At 35.5% G+C, this 25,822-nt stretch overlaps 1 protein-coding gene across 1 annotated transcript in view; it reads left to right on the forward strand.

The window, feature by feature from the left end:
* Positions 1-6,646: 6,646 nt before the first annotated feature.
* LOC127803107 (4,5-DOPA dioxygenase extradiol-like) overlaps positions 6,647-25,822 on the forward strand; it is a 30,360-nt gene continuing 11,184 nt past the window's right edge. Inside the window, exon 1 of the mRNA XM_052339139.1 lies at positions 6,647-6,914. Coding sequence (XP_052195099.1) covers positions 6,651-6,914 — 264 coding nt within the window. The 5' untranslated portion in view covers positions 6,647-6,650. The remainder of the gene's footprint in view (positions 6,915-25,822) is intronic.

Consider the following 25,822-nt stretch of genomic DNA (forward strand, 5'->3'; position numbering starts at 1 on the left):
ACTGTGTGCTTCAATCTGTCGACTATGCATAAGGATAGTCGACTATACTTGTTCAGTCTGTCGACTATTTTTGTGTCTGTCGACTATTGTGAAAGGATAGTCGACTATGCTATTTCATATGTCGACTATTTTTGTTCTGTAAATTCAAAATTTTCTTCACATTTTCACATCTGTCGACTATACATTTGTATCTGTCGACTATGGAATTTTTGTGTTATAAGATAGTCGACTATGCTTTTCTGTCTGTCGACTATGGCTAGTTTTATTTGATAAGATAGTCGACTAACCTATTTTCTCTGTCAACTATGTGTTTTGCAGAAAGCTTCCAATGGCTATTTTTTCAAATCCCAACGGCTCCAAATGGCTATATTTCTCTTCAACTTTGTGGGACACTTATATATACATGTCATGGATGATCAAGAGAAGGCTAATGGACGGAAACGAGATGATCTAAATATTACAAATCATTTTATTCGTGCTTATAGTGTTCTCTGTGCTTTCATTGTTATATTTTTCTATGTAAGGCTTTGTTCTATCATTGTAAATCTATTCTTAAGCCTAGTTTTCATTGTGAGAGAACTTGTAACTAAGAATGTTAACTCTTAGCTTCTCTCTTTCATCTGTATCGTTGTTATTTTCCTAGCTTGTGTAGCTAGAGGGCCCATTTGAGTAGGAGGTTGTAATTCATAGTCTCGGACTAGAGGACCTACTTGGGTTGAGTAGGGGGTTGATAGTGGATGGTTTGAAAAATCCTTAGTGAGGAGCTAAGGTAGTGGATTAGGCTTGGTTAAGCCGAACCACTATAAATCCTTGTGTTTTCTTATGCTTGTGTTCTTTAATACATTTATCTTTCCAAGCATTTCATTATCCTCACGTGCATTGAGTTTTTTATTTTCAATCAAAAGGATTTCAAAGTTCTATCAAAGAAGTTTTTTTAAAATAACCAATTCCCCCCCCCCCTCCCTCTTGGTGTGTGCCATAGAACCTATTGTTCTAACAGATTCTCCCCTTGCGGCGGGGCCTCTAGATTGGCACCAACCTGACTACGAGTCACATCCTTTCGGGGAGTCATGTAGTTAGTTATGGAAAGGAGCGAAAGTCATTTGACACTTGTGGAAAGATTGAGGTCCGAGGTAAGGAGTTGAAGTCCGAAGCGTGAGGTAGGGAAATAATATGGACGTCGGCCCCACGGTGGACCCCAAATGATGATGATTTTTGGGACCGACCACTACGTGCCAGCTCTATGAATGAACCTCGGGAATAGTACCTCGAACTTGACAATGTCGAACCTCAAGTATAGAACCTACAAGACAATGGAGGGTCAGGGCTAGGATCCCCCGAGGTGGACTCCGACGTTCAAATTAGTAGAGTAAATGCAAGTTGTAATAAATGTGAGAGTTGTAGAGCTTAGTCATACCTGGTGAGACCCTTGTCTTTTATAGGCGGACCCGTTATGGGGTATCCGAGATAAGACCTGAGATGAGCGAGCACGACTCCTGAGGATCCCAGTCAAGTTGGAATGAGTCTTGCGGCCTGACCCAAAATTTTTGGGCTCCGCTACGGATTGTTGACTTGTCATGTGTCAGTCTCTCAGGCAATCCACGTGGCGAGCGAGACTATTAGCACATAGGGGTATTCTGGTAATTTTAGGTGGTGCCACATCACTAGTGGCTCTATCATTAACTGTGGCATCAACATGGAACAATAAAGGTTTTGACTTTTGAGCCAACTTCTCCTAATAGTAAATGCATCTATACAACAAAAATTGAAGCTCAAGTACTGGTGTTGTCTAGTGTTCTGGATCATCTAAATATATATATATATATATGGATCAATCATAAAACTACCAGCATAATTACTAATCATGAGCTGATGAGCCAACATTAGTAGGAAAACCAAAGACCAGAATATGGGAGTATAACAGAAAACCCTGTTGCATTTTATTGTTTAGTAATGGGTAGAATTGTCTCTACCACAAAAAAGTTGGCCAAGGAGAAGCTTTGGTGAACATCAATGTGAAAGTTGTTCTACACTTAGCAAGTTCAAGGCACCCAATAGGGCAATAATAGTAAGCTTGCAGCAAATGCACTTGCAAGGTGTAAATACCATTTTAAATAACTTGCAGCAACCAAGTTATTAATATAGTACCAAACACAAAGCTATTAAATTGTTTCCAATTAGAAATCAAAAAGATTACTTAATAGTAAAAAAATTCATCCAAGAAAATAAGTTCTAGGATAAGGTAAAAGCCTATAGTTGAACTATGGTTAGTAATTCTCATGGTGGAATGATCAGGGTAGGACTTCAGCACAAAGTGTTCCTAAAAGGTTCATCAATGATTGAATTCCAACCTTTAGCTATCTTTTGCATTATTTGAGATAACTGTCTTCGAACATCTCTGACAAACTTCATTCCTTGCACCTGCAATTGGTATGTACAGTATCAGAGCAAGTTCCACTTAATCACTAAACAAAAATAAAAGACTAAATGCAGAGTCACATTTTTATTTGGCTCTGCACTCTGTAAGGATAGTGCAGAGTCACATTTTGATTTGGCTTTCCTTTGATGGAATTAAATAGTTTACTAAATAATTAAGCTATGGCATAAATCTTTTTATTTTTAGTTATGGTTAGTTTGTATGTTTCAATCTTTGAATTAAATATTAAACTGCAAATATATATATACTTATGTTATATCCCTTTCATGTCATTTTAAATACCTTTTGATAATCGCAATGCCAACATATTGTTGTGTTGCTTCATAGCTTACAAGATGAAGTAATTTTTGCAAATCAATAATTGATACAAGTAATATTAGAGCATAACTTTTTATACCCATTCTTGCCCTCAAATAACTCACGGAAAAATATGATATAAAATTGTTTCTAGCTTTTCTTAAACTAAAGAAAATTTTGGACTTCTTATTCTTAATATATTCTATTTTTCATTTACTGCAATGATCTTACTTCAAGCAGAAGCCTTTACATGGATTAAATTTCTAGTTCCAGTGAATACTAAGATTGAAAACAAATATCAGTCAGTAACAAGTGATGGCCACAACAAATTACTATGCCAGAAAATGTTAACTTTGAAAGTGAATAAAATAGGTATGGGAAGTCAAAAAAAGTGTGTGGGTGTGTGTGTAGCAGGTTAATAGATACACTTTATAAGAAAAACATAAAAATGGAGCACAACCTTCAATCATTTTTTATCAGGAAATTATATCCCATACACTCTTTGTAAACTTTCATGATCTTTATTTCCCCTCTAATATGCTGATGAAGCCTGAAGATTAGATACATAAATAACAGAGATAAAATGCTTACAGATAAAAGAGAACATAAGCAGAAGCCGAATAATAATAATAATAATAATAATAATAATAATAACTTCCAATAGAAGAATCTCAAAAAATGTTTTCATAGATAAAAGAGAAGGAAGGCACCTGAATCTGTCATTCTAATGAATCTACCTGTTGGCTGTTTGAGATGGACATCTGGGTGAGGATTTGAACAACCGAACCACAAATCGAAATTCTGTGTTGGGGAAAGAAATGAAACCCTATGAGAAAAACACCACTTTTGTGGTCACCCAAATTACAGTCTCTAATACGTAGAGTGTCATCGCCATCCGAGGTAGTTTGGGAGCGATCGTGAAAGAGAGGCAAGATTATCAGAGAAGGGAGGGATGGTGAAAGCGATGGTTGAGGAAGGGAGGTCTGGAGTAGCAGCGTTGGGGGGCGATGGTGGTGTAGCGACATTGGCGGTGGGGGTCGACGGCTGTGCGATAGCGTTGGTGGTGGGGGTTGACGGCGGTGGCGGGAGGGGGAGAGAGAGAAAGTGAGAGAGAGGGTGAGAGACAGAGACGACAGTGGCGGGAGAGGGAGACAGAGAAAGTGAGAGAGGGTGAGAGATTGGGTTTGGGATTGGGTGGGATTTGGAATTTGGAGGGAGGGCGAAATTTAGCCAGGGAAGGAGGCGGGGAATCTCCCACTTCTTTAATTTACTTACTTATTTTTATTAATATAATATATATAATAATTAAATAAAAATAATATAATTTATAAAAATAATATTAATAATTATTTAATTAATAAACAAATATAATTTAAAATTATGATAGTTGGCAAAATAATTTAAATTATGATAATTATTAAATAATTTATTGTAATCATTTAAAATGTGATAATAGAATAATTTAAATTATTGTATTTTAAATTAATATTTATTTTAAAATATAATTATATTATAAATCTAATAATTATAATAAATTAGTTTGATATATTGAATTATTTATTATTAATTTGTTATCTCAAATAATTATTTTTTTTATAAATAAGAATTAAATTAAACGAATACTGCAGAACATCTTCAGATTGCCAGGGTAGACCTCGAGTCTCACAAAAAAATAACAAGGCAAAACTTGTAAAAATCAAAAGTAAAACTAAATATTGAAAAGAGAATAAATCTTCAAAACTAGCAATATATGACTGTCATACAAAGAGATCAAGCGATAATTAACAAAATAACGAAGAGCCCAACACACGAAGATGAGCATTAAGAGAGTTTAGAAATGATTTTGATAATACTTCCATAAAAAATAAGGAGACATTTTGTGAATTTATTTTAAAAATAATTTATTTCTAATAAAAATTGCATGTTCTAGATAAGTTTTAAAAATTATTACTATATGTTTAATTTATATTATTATTGTCAAGATATAATAATAATAATGTCTCTTGACATCTTTGAGAGGCTTGCAAAGAGAAAAACAAGTTTAAGGCGCCAATGAAATCACCTGCAAACCTTTTGATACATAAATCAGTTTTGTGTTCAAAGTGAAATTATAGTTTCACTAAGATTGTAAGCATATCTTAACTTAGCAAAAAGTTCTTCTATTTATAGAGAGAAAAAGACTAACAATATAGAAAGAGACACCTTTTTATAAAATACAATCCATCGATATTGTTTTATTTTTGTAATTTTTAAAATTTAAAATAATAAAAACTTTAACAATAGTATAGTTTTTAAACTTTTTATTTATTTTTCAAATGTAGTGTTTGTTTACATTTTGTACACATTTAATAAATATTACTAATAGTTAATTATTATACATTTAATATATTTTTTATTTTTTGTTTTATGCACATGAAATATATTAAAAATTTTAATTTTTATAAATTAATTTTTTATACTCATCTCATGTTTAAATGTATATGCAATTTTAAATTTATTTTATTTTTTTATATTTATACATTAACATATTTAATTTTATATAAAATTTAAATATTTATATGTTTAAATTTTTCATCTCAAGTTTAAATATATATAAATTAATTGACTAAAAATAAAAAAATAAAATTGAAAATTCAAATTATAAGTCCGCCGCTAAAACAAATTAAAAATATTTTTATAATGATTGAATATATTTATAAAAACTAAAATTAATTTTTAAATTTTTAATTTTAGTGATCGAAATAATAATTCGTCACTAATTTTAGTGACGGAACAGTGTTTCCATCACTAACATTTTAAAATAAAAAATTTAAATTAAATTTTGTCACTAGATTATTATTTTTATTCCTAATATGACCTATTTTTATGAAAAAATTTAAATTTAATAAAATTATTTTTGTCATTAAAATTATTTTTGTCACAAAAAATTGAATTTCTTGTGACATACATTTTTTTTTCATATTTTTTTTTATAATACCATGTTGTAACAAACTATTTTTGTTATAAAAATTATTACTTATTGTTACAAAAAATAAATGTAATTACATCTTATAGATTAAATATCGTGACAAAATTTTTGGTGACAAAATTAATCTGTCATATTATGTTAAGTGGAATTGGCGTAAAAAATTTGGTGTCAACTTAATGTGACAAAATTTTGTAACAAAAATTATTTTGTCATTATAAATTATCTACCTCACCATATTATGTCAAAATATTATTTGTTACAACTTTACTCAATTTTTTAATTTAGCATGAGAAAATTCTATTTTGTCATAATTTTGTCACGAAAAATATATATTTTGTGACAAAATTTAATTCATCATAATTATTTTGTCACAATATGCTAAAATTCTTGTAGTGAGTGAGATTCTATCTTAAGGAAACATTAAATTTGTATTTATTTTTCTTATTCCTCTCCCTTTCTATTGGTTTCTCCATCAAATACTAATATGGGAATTAGTAATAAACCATAAAAATATAAAAAAATAAGAAATTTTGGGTATAATAAATAAAAAATTATTTTACAAGTACTTGAAACAAATATATTGCAGAAGAAAAGATACGTTAAAATGAATTATAAAAATAAAAATATATTAATTATATTATATGAACATATATAAGACATTGTGATCATGAAGGGTAAGTAGGTAAACCAAACCAAACATCCCCGAGGCCACACCTGAAGTTCCTTGGGGCAGAGGCCTGCCATGGTGGGGACGTCACTATAAGGTATGGATGGTGATAGATATTAAGGCATTATTAAAAAAATATAAAATATTGAATTCATGTGGTGTTTATAGGGTCTTTTTTTTAGTAATTACCTCTTTTATTTCTATTTTTGTTTTTATGGTGACGTTAGCTAGCGGACCCCTATTTAATGGATTCAGCGTTGATATGTTTTGTCTTCCGGAAGATGCAGGTAGGAGAGATGGGGAGGTTGGAGACAAAGGAAACATTCTTCATCTCGCAAGGATCGCCGACGCTGTCGATCGACGAATCATTGCCGGCGAGGCATTTCCTGAAATCATTTAGGGAGAAGGTGTACGGATCAGCTGCACCCACCGCCATCCTCATCATCTCCGGCCATTGGGAGACCTCCCACCCCGCCGTCACCGCCGTCTCCGGCCCCTCCCCCACCATCTACGATTTCTACGGCTTCCCCGCCGAGATGTACCAGGTGATCATTTTCTTCGTATTTAATTTCTGGTTTGAAGAATTGATTCTCATAATTTTCCTTCGCTAATTGGGGGGTCCTCTTTCTGGGTTGAATGATCCACTATCAATTCATCTCTGGCCCCAATCCTTGACATTTGACAGTACAACCCACCAACGATAAAACTGTAGATAATTGATAATTATCGATTAATATTTAAATACATGAGTCAATTTAATGAGATGAGATAAGTTTTTATCCTAAAATATAATTATTTTTAAGTGAGATAATTTGATTCTAAAATGAAATTATCTCTAAGTGAGATAATTTGATAAAATTATCCCTAAATGAGATAATTTTGAAATTTGAATTTCGATTATTCTTTATCTTTTAAATCTTATCAGATAAAGTTTTCTCATCTATAAATAGAGATCCTTGCATAAAGTTTAGGACACACATTGAGAAACAATGAAAATACAAAGCATCTATATTTTGAGTGTTCTTATTAGATGAGTGGATATTTAGATTGTGGTTAGAGTGTATTTTTCGTACTGTGATTATGCACTTGATCTGAAAGTTCGAGGAGACTTGTGGCATGCCAAATTTTGAAGATTCGATTTTTTTCTATTAATTAGGTATTTTATCTTTGTGATATTTACAGTTTATGTATAAAATAGCTAATAAAAATGGTATCGGAGCACTACAAGAAAAACGGAATTTAGTGATGGAAAAATTTGTCGCTAAAAAATTTAACGACGGGTAACTTCCTGTCGCTAAAAATGGCTTTGCTGAAATTTAGCGACAGGATTAGCAATGGAGAAAATCAGCAACGAAAATTTTCGTCGCTGATTAAAAAATAAAAAATTAAATTTATTTGAAAAATTAAATATTATTTTAGCGACAGAAAAACGTTCCATCGCTAATACACAATAAAAATTAGAATATTTAAAAAATTAAAATAAATTATAATTAACGACAAAAACAATTCTATCGCTGACTTTAATTTAAAAAAATAATAATAGCCTGCGTTGGAAGGATGCACGCGCTACCTTACAGCGCCACGTGGCGCCGCCTTGAGCCACCGCGTGTAGCACTGGGATAATTTTTCAGTGCAATCCTTTCTTAATTTTCTCAGTTTCGATCCCTAGCTGCTCGTGCGCGCGCGCATGCACAACCATCCGAGTTGCAAGCTTTCTTATCATATACACTGCACATATTAACTATATACTATACTTAGCTGTCAGCCATTTTAATTTTATTTTAAATTAATTTTATAAATTTTAAATTTTTTAAATTCATAAATTACTACTTAAAAAAAATAAATGTGGTAAATTTTAACTCAACTAATATACCACTTAAATGTTGTAATTAATTTATCTCTTAAATATTTAAATTTTATTTGATTAAAAATTAGTTTAATACATATTTGTTATTATAAATTTTACAATATCATATCAATTTACATATTTTTGGTTTGTAAATAAAATACATAAAATATGCATTTAATACATTTTAATATTTATTTAATCTTTGTTTAATACATAATTAATAAATTTTATTTTTTTTAATTTATTTTTTTCATCTGTAACGACTGGCTAAATTTTTTAATTATTAATGATTTTATATTTAATTTAAATTTAATTTGTTTTATTAATTAGCGACGAAATATTCCATCGCTAAATATATTTAATTAAATTAAATAAAAAATATAAAATTTAGCGACGGGATAACGCCGTCGCTAAAAAATAAAAATAAATTAATTAAAAATACCAAATTTAGCGACGGGATAAACCCTGTCGCTAAAAAATAAAAATAAATTAAATAAAAAATACAAAATTTAGCGATGGGTAGCCCCTGTCGCTAAAAAATAAAAATAAATTAAATAAAAATAGAAAATTTAGCGACGGGATAGTCCCGTCATCGCTAAAAAATAAAAATAAATTAAATAAAAAATACCAAATTTAGTGACAGGATAGCCCCATTGCTAAAAAATAAAAATAAAATAATTAAAAATACCAAATTTAGCTACAGGGCAACCTCGTCACTAAAAAATAAAAAATAAAAAAAATAAAAATTCAAAATTCAGCGGGGCAACCTTGTCGCTAAAAAATAAAAATAAAATAAATAAAAATGAAAAATTTAGCGACGGGTTTACACCCGTCACTAAAAGAAAAAAAAATTCCACAATTCAGCGACGAGGCAACCCCGTCACTAAAAAATAAAAAATAAAAAAAATAAAAATTCAAATTTAGTGATAGGGCAATCCCGTAGGTAAAAAATAAAAATAAATTAATTTTTTTTAATTATTTAGTGAGGGAATATTCCGTCGCTAAATTTAAAAAAAAATAAAAAAATTGGCGACGGAATATTCCGTTGCAAATCCAAATTTTCGTCTCAAATTAGTGATGGAAAAATTTCGTCGCTAAATCCATCACTAAATTATGGATTTTTTATAGTGCAGCTACGGTTTTAGAAATTTATAGTTCATTCTCTGTTTGCTTGTTGCTCATCTCGCCATAGCTGAGGCTTTGTCGCTGGCGGCTAAGTACGTCACGGTCAGTGGGATGGAGCTGCTATTGTCCGATCGTGAAGACTGAGGTTGTTTTACTGGCAGTCGTGTTCGTCGTGGCTAGTAGGATGAATCATCGCATCTGGGTCTGCCATAGCCTGGGTCTTTTGTGCAATCTCCATGGTTATGTTGAGATCCACCGTCATCTCCGATGTGAATGGGCAACTGTGTACGTCGCAACCAATCATGTCGTCGACAAGCATGGGGTGACATCGACGTTGCTAACCATTGCTGGAAATCGGCCATAGTCGTGGGTGTCGAGTCATCAGTTCCAACTTCTTGTCGTGGCCATGGGTGTCGTTGATTTGATGGTCGGCCGTCGATTTCAGCTCCACCATGGCCATCAAATCTTGCCCTCGCCATGGTTGTCATTTTTTTTTTTTAACTTTGTGATGGTCTTTGCTGCGATTTTAGGCTGTCTTCTCCCCTTTCTCTTCCATTCTCGAAGCGATTGCCTCTATGACAGCCATTAAAGATGGCAAGCTAGCAACAAAAGCCACCGATGATGAAGGGAAAAGAAAGTGGAAAGGCGGCCGACGATGGCGAAGCAAGGGAAAAAGAAAGAAGAAGGCGGGGGTGGGGGCGACAACGCTAGTTCAAGAAGCAGAAACCCTAACTGATGTGTTAGGGAAGAAGATGGATTTTGACCCATTATGTGTTGGGTCAACCCACTGGATTGGATCCAAATCGGGTTGACTCGATCCATCAAGCGATCCATGAAGCAAATCTGCAATCCAAATCTAGATCCAACAACAGTTTCCTCCCCCCTCCAAAAAAAAAAAAAAAGAAAAGCTAAAAAATAATTTAGAATTTTTTTTGGGATATCTAGATTTCTTTTTGATAACATATCCAATTTTTTTCGAAATACTAATTCTTTTTGAAAATTAGTAATGTTATCTTTATGATATGTAACATCTTGTGTTATTGGTGTTATAAAATAACGAAGGATGTTAGAATTTTCAAAAAAAATTGTCTTCGAAAAAAAATGAATAAATGGGAATAATAGTGCCTTGGCAGATAGGCATTTTGGTAGATTGGGATATTGAATCCCATTGGGGGTATTTTGGTGGGTTGGAAAATAATTCCTCTTTGAAATTGGGTATAGTTGTGAATTATTCTCATTTATGCATTTGTGTAGAAATAAATGGGATTGATAATTCACTAAGGGCATTTTGATAATTTGGAGTATATTTCCACAAGAGAATTAAATTCTTGAAGAAGGAAAAAAATAATTATAATTCAATTATGTGAGTAAAAGTAATTTATTTTTCTTTAAAATTGTGAATAAATATGGTAGTGACACATGAATGGTTGAGATTGAAATTTGAAAGCAAAGATTAGTGTCTAAGAATAACATTTAACAAGCCTTTGTCCAAGAGAAATGAAGAGATTAAATTAATGCAAAAAGAAATGAAAATAGGGATTCATGCATTAATGAGAGAAATGATTATGATAGAATAAAGAAAATCAAAAAGAAAATAAAAATTGATCTCCATTAATGTTTGAAAATGTGGAGATTTATTTTAAATGGAAAATGGGCGAAAATGATCACACATGATGGGTGAAAAATTGTCAAGAATTAAAATAATTCTTGAAAAAATTATTTTTGGACTAGAAGACAAAAGTGGATCTAATGGTAGCGATCAAGTCTTGAGAAAAGGTAAAAGATAATCCAATAGCTTATATTAAAGTCTCCAAGATGGCATGGATTGTGTTTTCTCTATGTGGTGGAGATTTAATCTCCAAAGTAAATCCAATGGCTAGGATTTAGTCTCCCATAAGCACATGAATTATGCTAATTTAGAAGGATGAGATCTATCCTCATAAAATAAAAGGAAGGGCTAGGATTTAGCTACTTTGGAGGGAAGAGATTTGTTCTCATAAAGTTAAATCCAATGGATAGTGTTGTTGCCAAAAGACAACAATTGAAATTTGTTTGAAGTGAGGGAAATCGTCATCTGAAGCCGCGTAAGAGGTCGACCTTCAAAAATGGAGTCGCTGAAAGAACTCTTTCAGAAAGAAACCTTCCAGAAGAAGATCCTCTTGGAGAGAAGGTCACTCACAGGGGAAGAAACGTCTCTTGGGGAGAATTGGTGCCTCACGAAGGGAATAGTCTATCGGAGAGACCTGACTGACTTAGTGCCCGGCTTAGGGATGAGGCTATCAGAGAAGGTTCGACACAACTCTAAGAGAGGAGTCGACGAGCTTTCGGAAAGAGAAGGGTCTCTCTCGAGAAGGTATTTTAAGGAGTCTCAGAAGGAATGCGAGTTCTCTTAGAGAGGCAAGTATGATCTCTACCTAGCTTCCGGATGAACTATAACACACGACAAGGATCAGAAGGCTTACGGGAAGGATCTCCCGCGATGACCCTCAGATGATTAAGTCAATACCCAGGGAAAGGAAAAGCCGCAGAAATAAACGTGAGTGCTTCGGAAAGGGAAATTTGAGAGAGGTTATGTAACGGCCCGCCTCCCGGAGCCCCCGTGCACCAAGAGGATCCGTGAGATGGTCATTACTAAAATGATACCGAACAATAATATAACTACAACTCACATATGACCCTTATTAAAATCATATATATATTTTTTTATATAGCATCTCATTATCGTTTTTACATAACCAATCACCACTTGAGCCCATCTGGCTTACATAACATATATCTAATTCAAAATTATAAATTTTACACAAAAACACCCAGAACCTAGATTCGGGAGAGCTCTGCACTTGCTATCACGACTCGACAGTCTGGACCCAAACCTCCCTGAACGCACCTGCGATCTCAGGATATGCTGACCTGGAATGATGTTAAACAAACATGAGTCGCGAGACTCAGCAAGCTCATGAAAGGAAGGCTGAGGGTTTAGGGTAGGACTCTTCCCATAACACCCCATGCAATTCATGCCAATGCAATCACGCCATGTCACGATCCATATGTACCTTACTTCTACATGCATAGCATAAAATTAATTACACATAAGGAACCAGGGGCCCACATAAGTCACACATTGGCACCCAGGTTTCGCATACAAACCTGTTGCAGCCTAACATAGGTTACCATTTCATCATTCTCTTAGACCAGCCTTTTCTTGACATGGTTGGCTTTTCCTGACATTCAACATTTGTCTTTTCCTATTACTCGTTACATACTTTTCCTAATACCCATTATATTCTCATGTGTTCTTCATGTCATACATCATATAATCATATACTTCTGTGATCTTGGTCTTTCCTCGGGCCAACCCCGAGCTAATATCTAAGCCAAGCCGAAGCTCAAATGAGTCGGTACTCCCGACACTTGGCACGGTACTCCCGTCCAGAATAACAGTAACAATAAAACCATGTAATGTAACACATAGGATATGCAATGGCCTTTGTAACATAAACGTGATGACAAGGCCCCCATAAACCAAGCATCAGGCCCTGCTACGCCTCACATAGGAATACACACATGTAGCATGCTCTAAATGCATATGTTTACCTAGGATACCCAAATTGGCTCTTAGACCAACCGGGTCATGCAAATGCTCATATATCCCATCACACACAAAGCATGTCCCCACGTGAATGCAACCCAGCCCCTTGTAGCACACACATCATGAAATGCACAAACCAAGGCGGGAATCTGGAGTACCATCTCTTCTGGCCGTTTAGCGCTTATCGTAACAACCGATGACTGGCGCCCATACATCCAGCCATCAACTGCCACGACCCACGATCGACAGTCAGTGGCTTTGTACCCATACCCTTAGACACACTTACTGACACTATTAACTTTATATCTTCCCAGCTTAACTTTACATAACATTTCTCCATAACTCATAACCCTTCATGTACATAACCGCATAACATCGTAATACCATTCTCATTACTTTTTAATCTCAACATACGTAATAAATTATTAATAAAATCCCATTAAACCATAAACAACTTTTCTAAGAACCTAGCCCAACGGGTACGGCATCATTTCCAAGGAAAGCAGAGTAATACGAAGCTCCATGACGGTTGAAATGAAAGACAGCATGATGCCATTGCTTAGCTCATTCCATTAACAATAAACCCATTAATAAAATAAAAGTCATTAAGTGGTTACCACGCGGATTATTGTTATTGATGCGTGGAACTGAATCAAGGTGGGGGAGGGTTTAGAGTATAAGAAATCTCGAAGACTTTCACGGGAAATAAATAACGCGAGGAGAGGGTTAGGAGCTTGCCTGAAATAGGCTACTTTTGGCCTCTCTTGAGCTCCCGATGCGAATTAAGACATTTTCTAGCAAATAACACAATCGGAACTTAAATTAATTAATTCTAATCGCGTAAAATTTATAATTTAAATATATCACGCTTATACTAATTTTTACCCATGTACCTGATCACTTTCCTTACCGAAAAATCTTAAAATTCCTTTATTTTACTCTTATTTTCTTCCTTTTCTTTTCTTTTATTTTATTTCTTTTCTTTTCCTTTTCTTTTCTTCCCTTCTTTCTCCTGTTCATTGTCTTCTCCCTGCCTCCCCTGCGCACGCCCTGCTTCATCTTTTCTTTTCCTTTCCTTCTTTTCTTTCTTTTTTCTTCTTCTTCTTCTTCCTCCCACACACAACCACCTCGGCACACCAGCACCGCCGCCGCTGCTTGCTCGGCTGCCATGGCCGAGCTTCACCCGGCCAGTCTCTCTCCCTCACTCGATCTCGATCTCTCCCTCCCTCGGCCAACACCGTTCTCAGCCCTCTCTCTCAATCTCTCGGCTGCTCACTACTCTCTCTCTCTCCAAGTTCTCATTCTCCTTCTCCTCTGCTCCACCCATTTTTATTTCCATTTACTGTTTCAAGCTTGGCTTCCAAGCCATTCACGAGCACCACATAAATATACATATATATATATATCATTAATTTTATTTTATTTAAGTTAATTTGATTTACTCTATTATCATTATAATTATATTATTATCTTTATTATCATTGACAATATATATATATATATATGTGTATTTATATATTAATTCATTAGTTTTAAGTTAAGTTAATTTACTTTATACATTTATTATCTCAACTATCATTATTATTATTATCTCTTTTATTAGCATTATTATTATTATTTGATTACCTTAAATTCTCAAACACCGAAATTTAATAATTATTTTCGTCTCCAAAATTTTTGGAATATTACAGGTTACCAGATGTTCGGATCCCGCGCAATCGTGTTGTGTTTTACCTTTTATAGAAGCCTAAATCTCGATGATTGATGGAGACACGTGGCCAACCATGCAGCTGGCCTCTTGAAGACACTGTCAGAGAGCTGTCTCTCTAAGAGGAGGAATTCTCTCCGAGAGAAACCTCTCGGAGAGACATGGCACTATAGATAGGATTGGATCTTGGAATTGAGAGATATAGAAAGGAAATTTGAAGAGAGGAATTGGAAGAAGTCTTCCAACGTGAAAGGGAAAAATTGAGAGGAAATAAAATAGAAGAAAAAAGGGGGAGGAAGAAAAGGTAAGAATTCTTCCTTGTAATGGTGTATAAAGTTTTATTTTTCTTTATTTCTCTTTGAAAAGTGACTTAGCCTCTTTGTTGTCTTAAGGTTTTCTCTGAATAAGAGAGTTGGAAGTAAGAGGATTCGAACCTAGGAGGACTACTTCAATTCCAAGGAGCACCAAAAGGTAACAAGCTTTGTAAGTATGTAGGATAGATTTCATTATGTTGCAAGTTGACATGCTCCATTATGTACATGAGACCAATGGCCATGTGGGTAGTTAGGGACATAGTGGGAAAAGGTCCTCAAACCAAGGTAGGTTGTGAAGGCAAAGAGACCTAGCCACACTTGCATGTACATGTACCTCGCTTTACATTTTTAATCTATGGCATATTTATATTTGCATTGCACCCTTACTGAGCATTGTAGCTTATGAGGTTTTTATCCTCACTTTGTAGATTTGCAAATCTCAAGGGAAAGGGAGTCATGGAGGCTCAAGGATTTGAGAATCATGATAATGAAATTTTTGCTATATTTTTATGAGATTGTTGTATAAATATTGTGGATGTAAACATGACATGTAATGGATGGACCTTTAGTGTATTTTTGTGGATGAAAGGGTAATATTAAATTTTGTAATGTTTGGAGGTTGAAAAGTCAAAAGAAAAAGCGAAACAACACGAGTGGGAAGTGAAAGCAGTCGGGCACGCAGCAAGCATGCGGGCGGGCCCAACCAACATGTGGGTGCATGGCAGGTGCGCGCAACCCGCGACCAGCATGTTCTGCCAACGCACCGCTGGGACTCGGGCGCACTAGCAGGCCCTCCCCTCTTCCCCCGACATCTGATTTTTCTTAAATTTTTGATAATTTTGAGATATTTTTGGGCCATTTTAGAATAATTTTGGGCTCCGAAGGAATTTTTAAAATAAAGGAATTTTTGGACAATTTCAACGAAAATTTCTAATTGTTAAAAAAATAAAAATATGTGAGGAATTTTCCTTAGATGTGGGAAATTAATCAAATATTTTGGAAATCCAGGAGAACTTGGATATTTTCTGATGAGAAAAAGGAATAAATGGGCTTTCTCGTAAAGCGTGCAAGCTAAGGAATTTTGGAAAAATAAAAATAAAATTTTGCTCAGGAGTAAAAATCGAGTTAAGCAGTACAACCTAAACGTCACCTAAAACATGGGGTAGTCATCCTTGGCTCAAGTCAGTTGAGCTGAAGAAGAATAACGCTTGCTCAGGGTTTCGGGTTCCTTTCCACGATGGTACTATGATATTTTGGGAATCGATTTTTTTAGTGGAGCGAAGGGAGGGATGAAACCTAATACCCACCTAGGGTATTTTTGTTGAAACATAGTCCAACCCTTCAAAATCTGATTTATGGGTGAACAATCCAGTTTATTATTCAATCGTGGCACATGTAAGTGGGAGCAGGGCATCACATGATATGCACTATGATTCTAATTTTTTTGCAATTAGTGATGTTATCTCTATGACATCTTCTATATGCATGAATTAATTATTCTAGGTGAATTTTATGTGAATTTTGTCTAAACCTAGAATACATACTAGGGTGGTATGTACACTTTAATTCTTTTACAAAATCATGAAAAATTATTATATGTTTTAATTTTATCATGATAATTGCATTCATTGTTAATATTTATGTTGAAACTAGACATGCATATGAGATAAATATGATATAGCATATAGATATGAGCAGATCTTATTGTTTTGGCATATTCAATTCTGATGTTTGTGATGCCTCGCTCCCACCTACAAGTGCCACGAGTGAATAATTATCTGAATTGTTCACCCATCAACCAGATTATGAAGGTTTGGACTATGTTTCAATAAGAAACGCCCTAAGTGCAAACTAGAATTCATCATTCCCTTTGCTCCACTAGAGAAATTGATTTTCAAAATATTAGCGTACCACAACTAAAAAGAACCCGAAACCTCGAGCGAGCGCCATCATTTTTCAGCTTGATTGACTTGAGCCAAGGGTGACTACCCTAGGTTTTAGGTAATGTCTAGGTTATATTGCTCAACTCGGTTTTTACTTTTGAGCAAAATTTTATTTTTATTTGTCAAAAATTCCTTACCTTGCACACTTTACAAGAAAACCCATTTATTCCTTTTTTTCATCAAAAAATATTTAAGTTCTCCCGAGTTTCCAAAATATTTAGCTAATTTCCCACGCCTAAGGAAAATTCCTCATATATTTTTATTTCTCCAAAAATTAAAATTTTTCATTGAAAATGCCCAAAAATCTTTTTATTTTGAAAATTCCTTTGGGGCCCAAAATTATTTAAAATGGCCCAAAAATATCTCAAAATTATCAACAATTTAAGAAAAATTGGCCGGAAGAGCTTGCTGGCGCGCTCAGGGGCATTGGGCCCAGCGGTGCGCTGGCAGTACGCGCCTGTGTGCCCGCTCCTTGGCTGCGCTTGTTGCGCGCTCGACTGCCCTCTACTGGCCTCGGTTACTGCCACTTCCCACTCTCACGCCGTATTGCTTTTTTTTTTTGAGTTTTCGACCTCCAAACATTACAAAATTTAATATTTCCCATTCATCCACAAAAATACACTAAAGGTCCATCCATTACATGTCATGGTTACATCCACAATATTTATACAACAATCTCATAAAATTATAGCAAAAATTTCATCATCATGATCCTCAAATCCTTAAGGTTACGTTCTCTTTACTTTTTAATTTTTAGTTTTGAATTTTGAATTTATTTTCAATTTTCTGTTTTGGTAGTTTATTTTTAGAAAATTAAAAACTCATTCTCTTTGTCATTTTGAAAAACTATTTCTCAAAATAGAAAATTAGAAAACAAGTTCTCTTTGAAATTTTGAAAATAATTTTTTTAATGATATTTTATTCAATAAATTTGATTACTTAGTAAATTAGAAATATTTAATATTAATATATTATTAAAAAATATATCCATTTAAAAGTTAATGAATTTTGTAATATTTTTTCCCATTACAATAATAAAATATAAATAAATAAATAAAAGTGTTTTGAGTTTAGAGTTTGTTTTGGATGAAAATACTCAAAACAACTTTTTATTGTTTTGAGTTTTCTTTACAATTTTTTTTTTTGTTTTCAAAAATATATTTTTAAAAACATTAAAGAGAACACGTTTTCATTATTTTAGAAAATTGAAAACGTTGAAAACAACAAAGAGAATGCGGCCTAAGTCTCCATGACTCCCTTTCCTGTGAGACTTACAAATCTACAAAGTGAGGATAAAAACCTCATGAGCTACAATGCTCAATAAGGGTGCAATGTAAATGTAAATATGCTATAGATAAAAAGTGTAAAGCCAAGTACATGCAAGTGTGGCTCGATCTTTTTACCCTCACAACCCACCTTGGTTTGAGGCATTAACCTACATTTCCCTACTATGTCCCTAACTACCCACATGGCCATTGGTCTCATGTACATAATGGAGCATGTCAACTTGCAACATAATAAAATCTATTCTACATACTTACAAAGCTTGCAAAGCCATTTCCCATGGGGCCATCCTTTATCTTTTGGTGCTCCTTGGTTAGCCTCCAATCCTTTTACTTCCAACTCTCTTATTCAAAGAAAACCTTAAGACAACAAAGAGGCTAAGCCACTTTTCGAAGAGAAATAAAGTAAAGAGAACTTTACACACCATTATAAGGAAGAATTCTTACCTTTTCTTCCTCCCCATTTCTTCTTTTCTTTTCTTTCCTTCTTTCTTTTCTTCTTTCCTCTCATTTTTTCCCCTTCATGTTGGAAGACTTTTTCCAATTCCTTTCTTCAAATTTTATTTTTATATCTCTCAATTCCAAGATCCAATTCTAGCCATTAGATTTAAGTTTATGAGAACAAATCTCATCCCTCCAAAGTAGCTAAATCCTAACCCTTCCTTTTACTTTATGAGGATAGATCTCATCCTTCTAAATTAGCACAATCCATGTGCTTACAGGACACTAAATCCTAGCCATTGGATTTACTTTAGAGATTAAATCTCCACCACATGGAGAAAGCACAATCCATGCCATCTTGGAGACTTTAATATAAGCCATTGGATTATCTTTCACCTTTCTCAGGACATCCCAACCATTGGATCCACTTTTGTCTTCTAGTTCAAAAATAATTTTTTCAAGAATTATTTTAATTCTTGACAATTTTTCACCAATCAATTGAGTGACCATTTTCACCTATTTTTCATTTAAAATAAATCTCCACATTTTCAAACATTAATGGAAACTAATTTTCTATTTTCTTTTTGATTTTCTTATTCCACCATAATCATTTCTTTCGTTAATACATAAATGAAAAATTTTATTTTTTTTGCATTAATTTAATCTCTCCATTTCTCTTAGACAAAGGCTTGCCAAGTGTCACTCTTAAACAGTAATCTTGACTTTGAAGTTTCAATCTCAACCATTCATGTGCCTTTACCACATTTATTTACCATTTTAGGAAAAATAAATTACTTTTACTCACCTAATTGAATTATAATTATTTTTTTCCTCTTCAATAATTTAATTCTCTCATGGAAATATACTTCAAATTACCAAAATACCCTTAGTGAATTATCAATCCCATTTATCTCCACATAAATGCACAAATGAGAATAATTCACAACTATACATAATTCCAAAGAGAAATTATTTTCCAACCCACCAAAATACCCTCAATGGGATTCACTCTCTCAATCTACCAAAATGCCCCTCTCCTAAGACATCATTATTCCTATTTATTCACTTTCTTCGGGATTTTTTTGAAAATTTCTAACATCCTTCATTATTTTATAACACTAATGACGCAGGGTGTTACTGTTAGGGTTGGTAATGGTTCGATTTGATTGTTTTGATTTTTGCCAAAACCATAATCAAACCAAAGTTAAACTACTGAAACCAAAATCAAACCATTATCCATTGGTTTTAAAAATTAAAAACTATAACTACACCATTCGATTTTGGTTCTGGTTCGGTTTCGGTTTTAACCATGATTTTTTAGTTTGATCCAAATCTCTAGTCAGATTTTATTTTTTTAAATATTTAATTAGTTATTTTTATTAATAGTTATTTGATTGATAAAAATAAAATAATTTAAGATTATGTTTTTTTTATTTTTTAATTACTTTGTAAATGTTAAATATTTTATATATTTGTAATGCATTTGTAACACCCCATATTTTTGGTAAAGTTGCCACGTATTTTAAGTGAGTTTAAAATACCGAAAAATGGCTTGATAGCAAAATAAATCGCTGAATCGACTGTAGGAAATGTCCCGAAGTGAAATTGTCTAAAGAAAATGGTATGATCTCAATGAGCGTTCTGAGATAGGATTTATGGAAGTAAAAGAAAAATTAATTGAAATGGTTTTTGGTACAGCTAAAATATAGCTATGATTTAGGTTTAAATACCGAATTGTTGTAGGGGACTTCCGGGAAGTTAACGGAAGGCTGAGAAGACTCCGATTTTTCGTATCGACCAACCCTTCAATGATTTCAGGATGAATTAAGGGCGCAATGAGGACCCAGGGGCGAAATCAATTTTGTCAAGTAAACCCGAAGTCATTAATTTTGGTTTTAAAGCATCGCGATGCGAATAAATTGGACGTTAAAGGGTGTAATGGCAATTTAAGAATTCCCTAAGTGCTATTATTAGAATCCTCGAGTGTAATTAATGAGAAGTGGGGATTAAATATGTAATATGTAAAATGTATATTATATATGTATATATATATACTCGTATATGTGCATGCGCGGGCAGCAGGCGTGGGGAGTCTTCTGAAGCCCGATGTAATGGGTTCTTCATTAGAGGGCTTGAGCAGAGAGATTGAGGAGAATGTCGTGAGTGGTGGCTAGGGCTGTCGGGTGCTCGCCTGTTCATATCCAGAGAGAGCAAGAGAGATCGAAGGAGAGAAGAAGAAAGATGGCCGAATCGGCCATTGCAGTAAGCTCGGCCATGGCAGCGAGCTCGTGTGAGCTGGCCGAAGCAGAGAAAAGCCAAGATCGAGAGAGAAGGAGCGAGAGCTCGAAAGAAATGGCTCGTGGGTGACGTTGAAGCCGCAAGCGGCCATAGCCGCAAGCTCCAAGTGCGGCCATGGCCGCGGCAGTGTCGAGCGAGCAGGGCCGCGAGCAACGGCTGTCCGCGAGGCTGCCATGAAGACCATCGGTGGAGGTTCTGGAAGCTTTCAACGTGGGCATCGACGGCCGAAAGCAGCCGGAGGCGGAGAACGAACAGCAGCTACGCTGCTGTGCGCGCGGGCTGCGCGCAGGAAGCGGCCAGCAGCCGCGGTGGCGCGCGATGCAGGCGGGGGCGAGGTGTGCGCGCGAGGATGGCGAAGCTGGGCGGCTGGGCATGGCCGTGAGGTGGCTGGTTCGCGCGGCCATGGAGGAAAGAAGAAGGTGCCGCGCGCAGGAGCCTCGGTGAAGAAGAAACAGTGAAGAAGATGATGAATAGGAGAAAGAAAAGAAATAAGAAAAGAAAAGAAAAAGAAAGAAATGAAAAGAAAAAGAAGAAAATGAAGAAAATAAGAAAAATAAGGGAAAAATATGAGGAAGCAATCGAAAAATCCCGAAAAATAGGAAGTAGAGTTGTATTAATATTCCGGAGTCTTTGGCGAGAAAAATGGTTTGGGCACGCTTTTCGAGGTTAACGCACGCACATCAAGGAGGCTTTAAAAGTTAAGCCTAGGTAAGTTTTAGAATTTTTAATATTCTTAGAATTATATTTGATGAATTTCCATGGATAAATATTTGGTGGAATATTTAAGTAGATATTTATTTTAAAATATTAGAAAGGAAAATGAGAGAAAAATAGAGAATAATGCAAGGAAATTATGGAAAAATAGATTTTGATGTTTATTGGAATAAAATGATGAATAAAGTGCTTTGATGATTTAGGTGAGCTGATTTGCACGTGAATCGAGGCTGGGCACGCGAATCGAGGCCCGACACGCTAATCGATGCATCTTGAAAATTGTCAAAGGCAAGCATTGCACCCTCTCTTATCTTTATTTCCATTAGTTATCCTTCTTACTTCTCTAATGCCAGATGATAGCATGCGATAGATGCTTCCATTCTCAGATTCGGTTTATCCTCCTTATTGTCGTTTGGTTGTTTCCTTATTGTTACCTCCTTATTATGATGTTGCATGGCTGGATGTTGAATTGGAGGTTTCATTTAGGGATTTCAGGCTTGATGTTTGCTAGTGTTCTCCATATTGGATGGGTTCATTTGAGATGTGAGCCTATTCTTGAGAATGGTTTATTTTCCTTACTGTGGAGTTGCATTGGAGGTTTTCCTTACTGTTATTTCCTTACCGTGTATTGATTTAGAGGTGATAGTTGGAGTTTTTAGATAAGCTTGTATATGAGGATTTATTGAGGAACACTATAAGCTTGTCTTTGAGGTTGTATGTGAGGATTTACTCACTGTGAGTCATTGATGGTTTTTATTATAAGCTTGTCTATTGCTAGTTTCTCAATTTTCCTTTCTATGAGATTTTTTATGTTTATTTTGAGGACTTTAGGTTCTTTGTTGGAGGATTATAGGCGTGACTTATCTTCTTAACGTATGTGATTTACTGGTAGTTATAAGTTGGACTTCTTTCCTAATCTTGTTGTTTGAGGATTTACTCTATTGAGTTGTGGATGTTTTCATTCGAGGATTATAGGTCTGTTTCTGGTTAGTTTCTCCATCTTGGTTTGATCCTTGCCAGATGGTAGGTCTTTCCTTGTGAGCTTTGAAGGGTTCGTTTCTCCCTTCTGTTTTGTTGTTGGAATGAAGCTAAGAACCTGTGGGTAGGTTCTTGTTAGAGGTTGTTGTGGCCGAGCGTATTTGCATGTGTTTCTTTTATTACTAGTATCTTGTCAGTTCATATGCATGCATGGGCTTGGGATATGCATATGGGGGTTTTATGTGACTGGTGTGCTTGGCCATGGGCATATTGTTGTATATTTGTCTTCTTTTCGGGGCGAGCAGGGCATGATGCATGGCTTATGGGGGCTATGTATCATCGTTTGTGCTCATTATGCCTCTGCATGACATGAGCACTGCATTGTATGTGATTTCCTATATGGGCGAGCAAGGCTTGATACATGGCTTATGGGGGCTTTGTATCATCGTTTATGCTCATTATGCCACTGCATTATATTTGTGCATTGCATGGTTACTGGCGCCGTGTGTGTGTGTGTTGTGATGTTTCTCGGGCGTTCTAGCGTGCCGAGGGAGCTTTGACTCAATTATTGCAGTTTTGGCTGGCGGATTTAAGGACGCAGCTTGCATTATCAGAATAGTATGTATTGATCAGGGTTCCGGTCACGCCGGCCCGAGAGAGCTACGGCTCAATATGTTACTTATATATTGCCTTTCAGGGCAGTGACAGGTTTGTGATAGGGACTTGGGTGCCGTGTGTCTTATGTGGGCCCCAAGGACCAGTATGTGCATATTTTATTATGCGACATTTTGTTTATCTGTCATGTGATTCATGAGCATGTGATGTATGGTTATAGCACGTGGGGTGCGGATTTATCTTTAGCTTCCATACTCTTATCAGTCTTTCATTTCTAATATGCTTGCTGAGTCTCGTGACTCACTCTTGCTTCTCTTCATTTCAGGTAAGGGCAAGGCTAAGTGTAGGGACGAGGCTAACAGTCCTTGAGGTATCCCGATAGGTGGTGTACAAGGCAGTCCTAGTAGATCTTGGTTTATTGTGTATCTTGTGATTTTGTGCCATAGATGTTTAGCACTTGAGTGCTTGGCACGGTCTTGTATATGTATATACCATGTAATCTTGTGACCGGTTATTTTATTATGCATGCCTAGGATGTGTGAGTATTGCTTTCGCTATTATCTCTTCTACATGAGTTCCGGTGATCCTAGTTGAGAGTGCATGTAATGTCCTGTTTTCTCGGGCGCCTTATAAATTGGGAAAATTCTGGGACAATAATTTTTTTTTCAAACTTAATTCTAAACCACATCATACCTCGAATCCGTCCCAGAATTCCCATTCATTTATCTCGAAAGATAATTACTATACACATCAAATGCGGAAGCAAAGATCGAAACCTGATATCTTAATATTAATCATAAATTCTTACATCTTCAACAATCCTCAAAACGTTCAGAATCTAAAGTAGCAGAACTTAAATATAGGGGCTACGTAACATACATTTCATTCTTCATGCACTCTGCTAAGTACCATTTCATGCATCATTCATCCTCGAATTTCCTATAATCTCCATCTGGAACGTTTGAATATTCCATGGGCAAAACCCAAGTTAGATGATGAATCATCTAAGTAAGGGTACAGAAAACATATTTCGCGCATGAATGCAATGTCTTTCCTTGTAGGTGTCAACTGCACCCCTCATGCTACCTACCATTTTTGCGACCCCCTCTTTCGAAGCCGAGGTGTATGGGTGCACCCTTGGTAAGGCAGTGGTGCCAGTTCGTACTCCCTACGGCCTCAAATGCGAGTGATCAATGATGTCAATGTGTATTCATGAATTTCATAGTCATGTCATGTATGTAGTCTACGTGATGGATACATATCAGGGTATGTCAATATGATGAAAACATTTTCGAGGAATATAAACCACTTACAAACCAAGCATTTTCCATAAAACTAACTTTAATTGGGGAGTACCACTTACATTCTCAAGCTTATCGGCTATCTCGATATCCGTGCCTTGCTTCGTGTATCGCCTCGATTTACGTGCCAATCTCAAAATTTGCACCAGTCACTTCAACTTAAACCTCAAAGTATCCTAATCACCATAAGTATTTAAATAAATATTAAAACCTATTTTTCCATAATTTCTGACATTTTCTTTAATTTTCTTTCTATTTCTTCCTATTTTCCCTCAATAAATTCAAACTAAATATTTCTAAAATATTTTCTCAAATATTTCACTACGAAAATTCATAAAATAATATTCTAGAATTTTTGAAATTTTCTAGAGAATTTTACTCACCTTGACTTAGCATCTCCGACTTCTCGGTATGCGTGCCATATTCTTGAAATGCATGCCCGGACAAGATTTCTTTGCCAAAATCTCCGAAATAATAATAAATCACCAAATCCTATTTTTCGGGATTTTTCAAGAATTTTTCCTATTTTTTCTTCTTTTCCTTTCTTTTCTTTTCTTTTCTTTTTTTTTTTTCCACTCCATCTTCATCCTCCAGCTCCTCTCTCCCGCCTGCAACTCCCTCATCTCCTTTCTTTCTTCTTCTTTCTTTCTTTTCTTCCTCCTCCTCTTCTTCTTCCTTCTCTTCTCTTCCTCTTCCTCTCCTTTCTTCTTCTTCCTTTCTCTTCTTTCCTCCATGGCCGAACCAGCACCGCCCGCGGCCGCGGCCGCTTGGACCTTCGCCGGCTGCCTCGGCCTCGCTTCCACCGTGCGCCTCCGTAGTCGCCCCCTGCTGCCCGCATAGCTCCGCCGGTAGATGATTGCGGCGGCCTTCGGCCCTCGGCTGGTTGCTACTCGTGCGGCCATGGCTGCTCGCAACCCTGGGAGCTCGCGGCTATGGCCTCTTGCTGCTGCTGTGGCAGTTTGCTCCGCCACCCCGCGCGCCACTGCCTCGGCTGACCTCTCCCTCACGATCTCTTCTCTCTCTCTCAGCCTTGCTTGCCCACGCTCGCTGCCACTTCCTTCTTGCATCCATTTGCCCACATCTCCTCCATTTTTATAGCCACCCGAGCGCCCCAAACCTGACATATCCATCACCTATTGCGTGAAGCCCACTCCAAATCATCCACAGGGCATGGCTATGAAAATTTGGGAGTTGCAGGGTATGGGCTGATTGTTGCAGGGAGTGGGTGATGCACACACAACACACGCACACTAATATATATATATATATTTCTATATTATATTGATTTATTACAC

Source organism: Diospyros lotus, chromosome 6 (genome assembly GCF_014633365.1).
Source record: "Diospyros lotus cultivar Yz01 chromosome 6, ASM1463336v1, whole genome shotgun sequence".
Lineage (NCBI taxonomy): Eukaryota > Viridiplantae > Streptophyta > Magnoliopsida > Ericales > Ebenaceae > Diospyros > Diospyros lotus.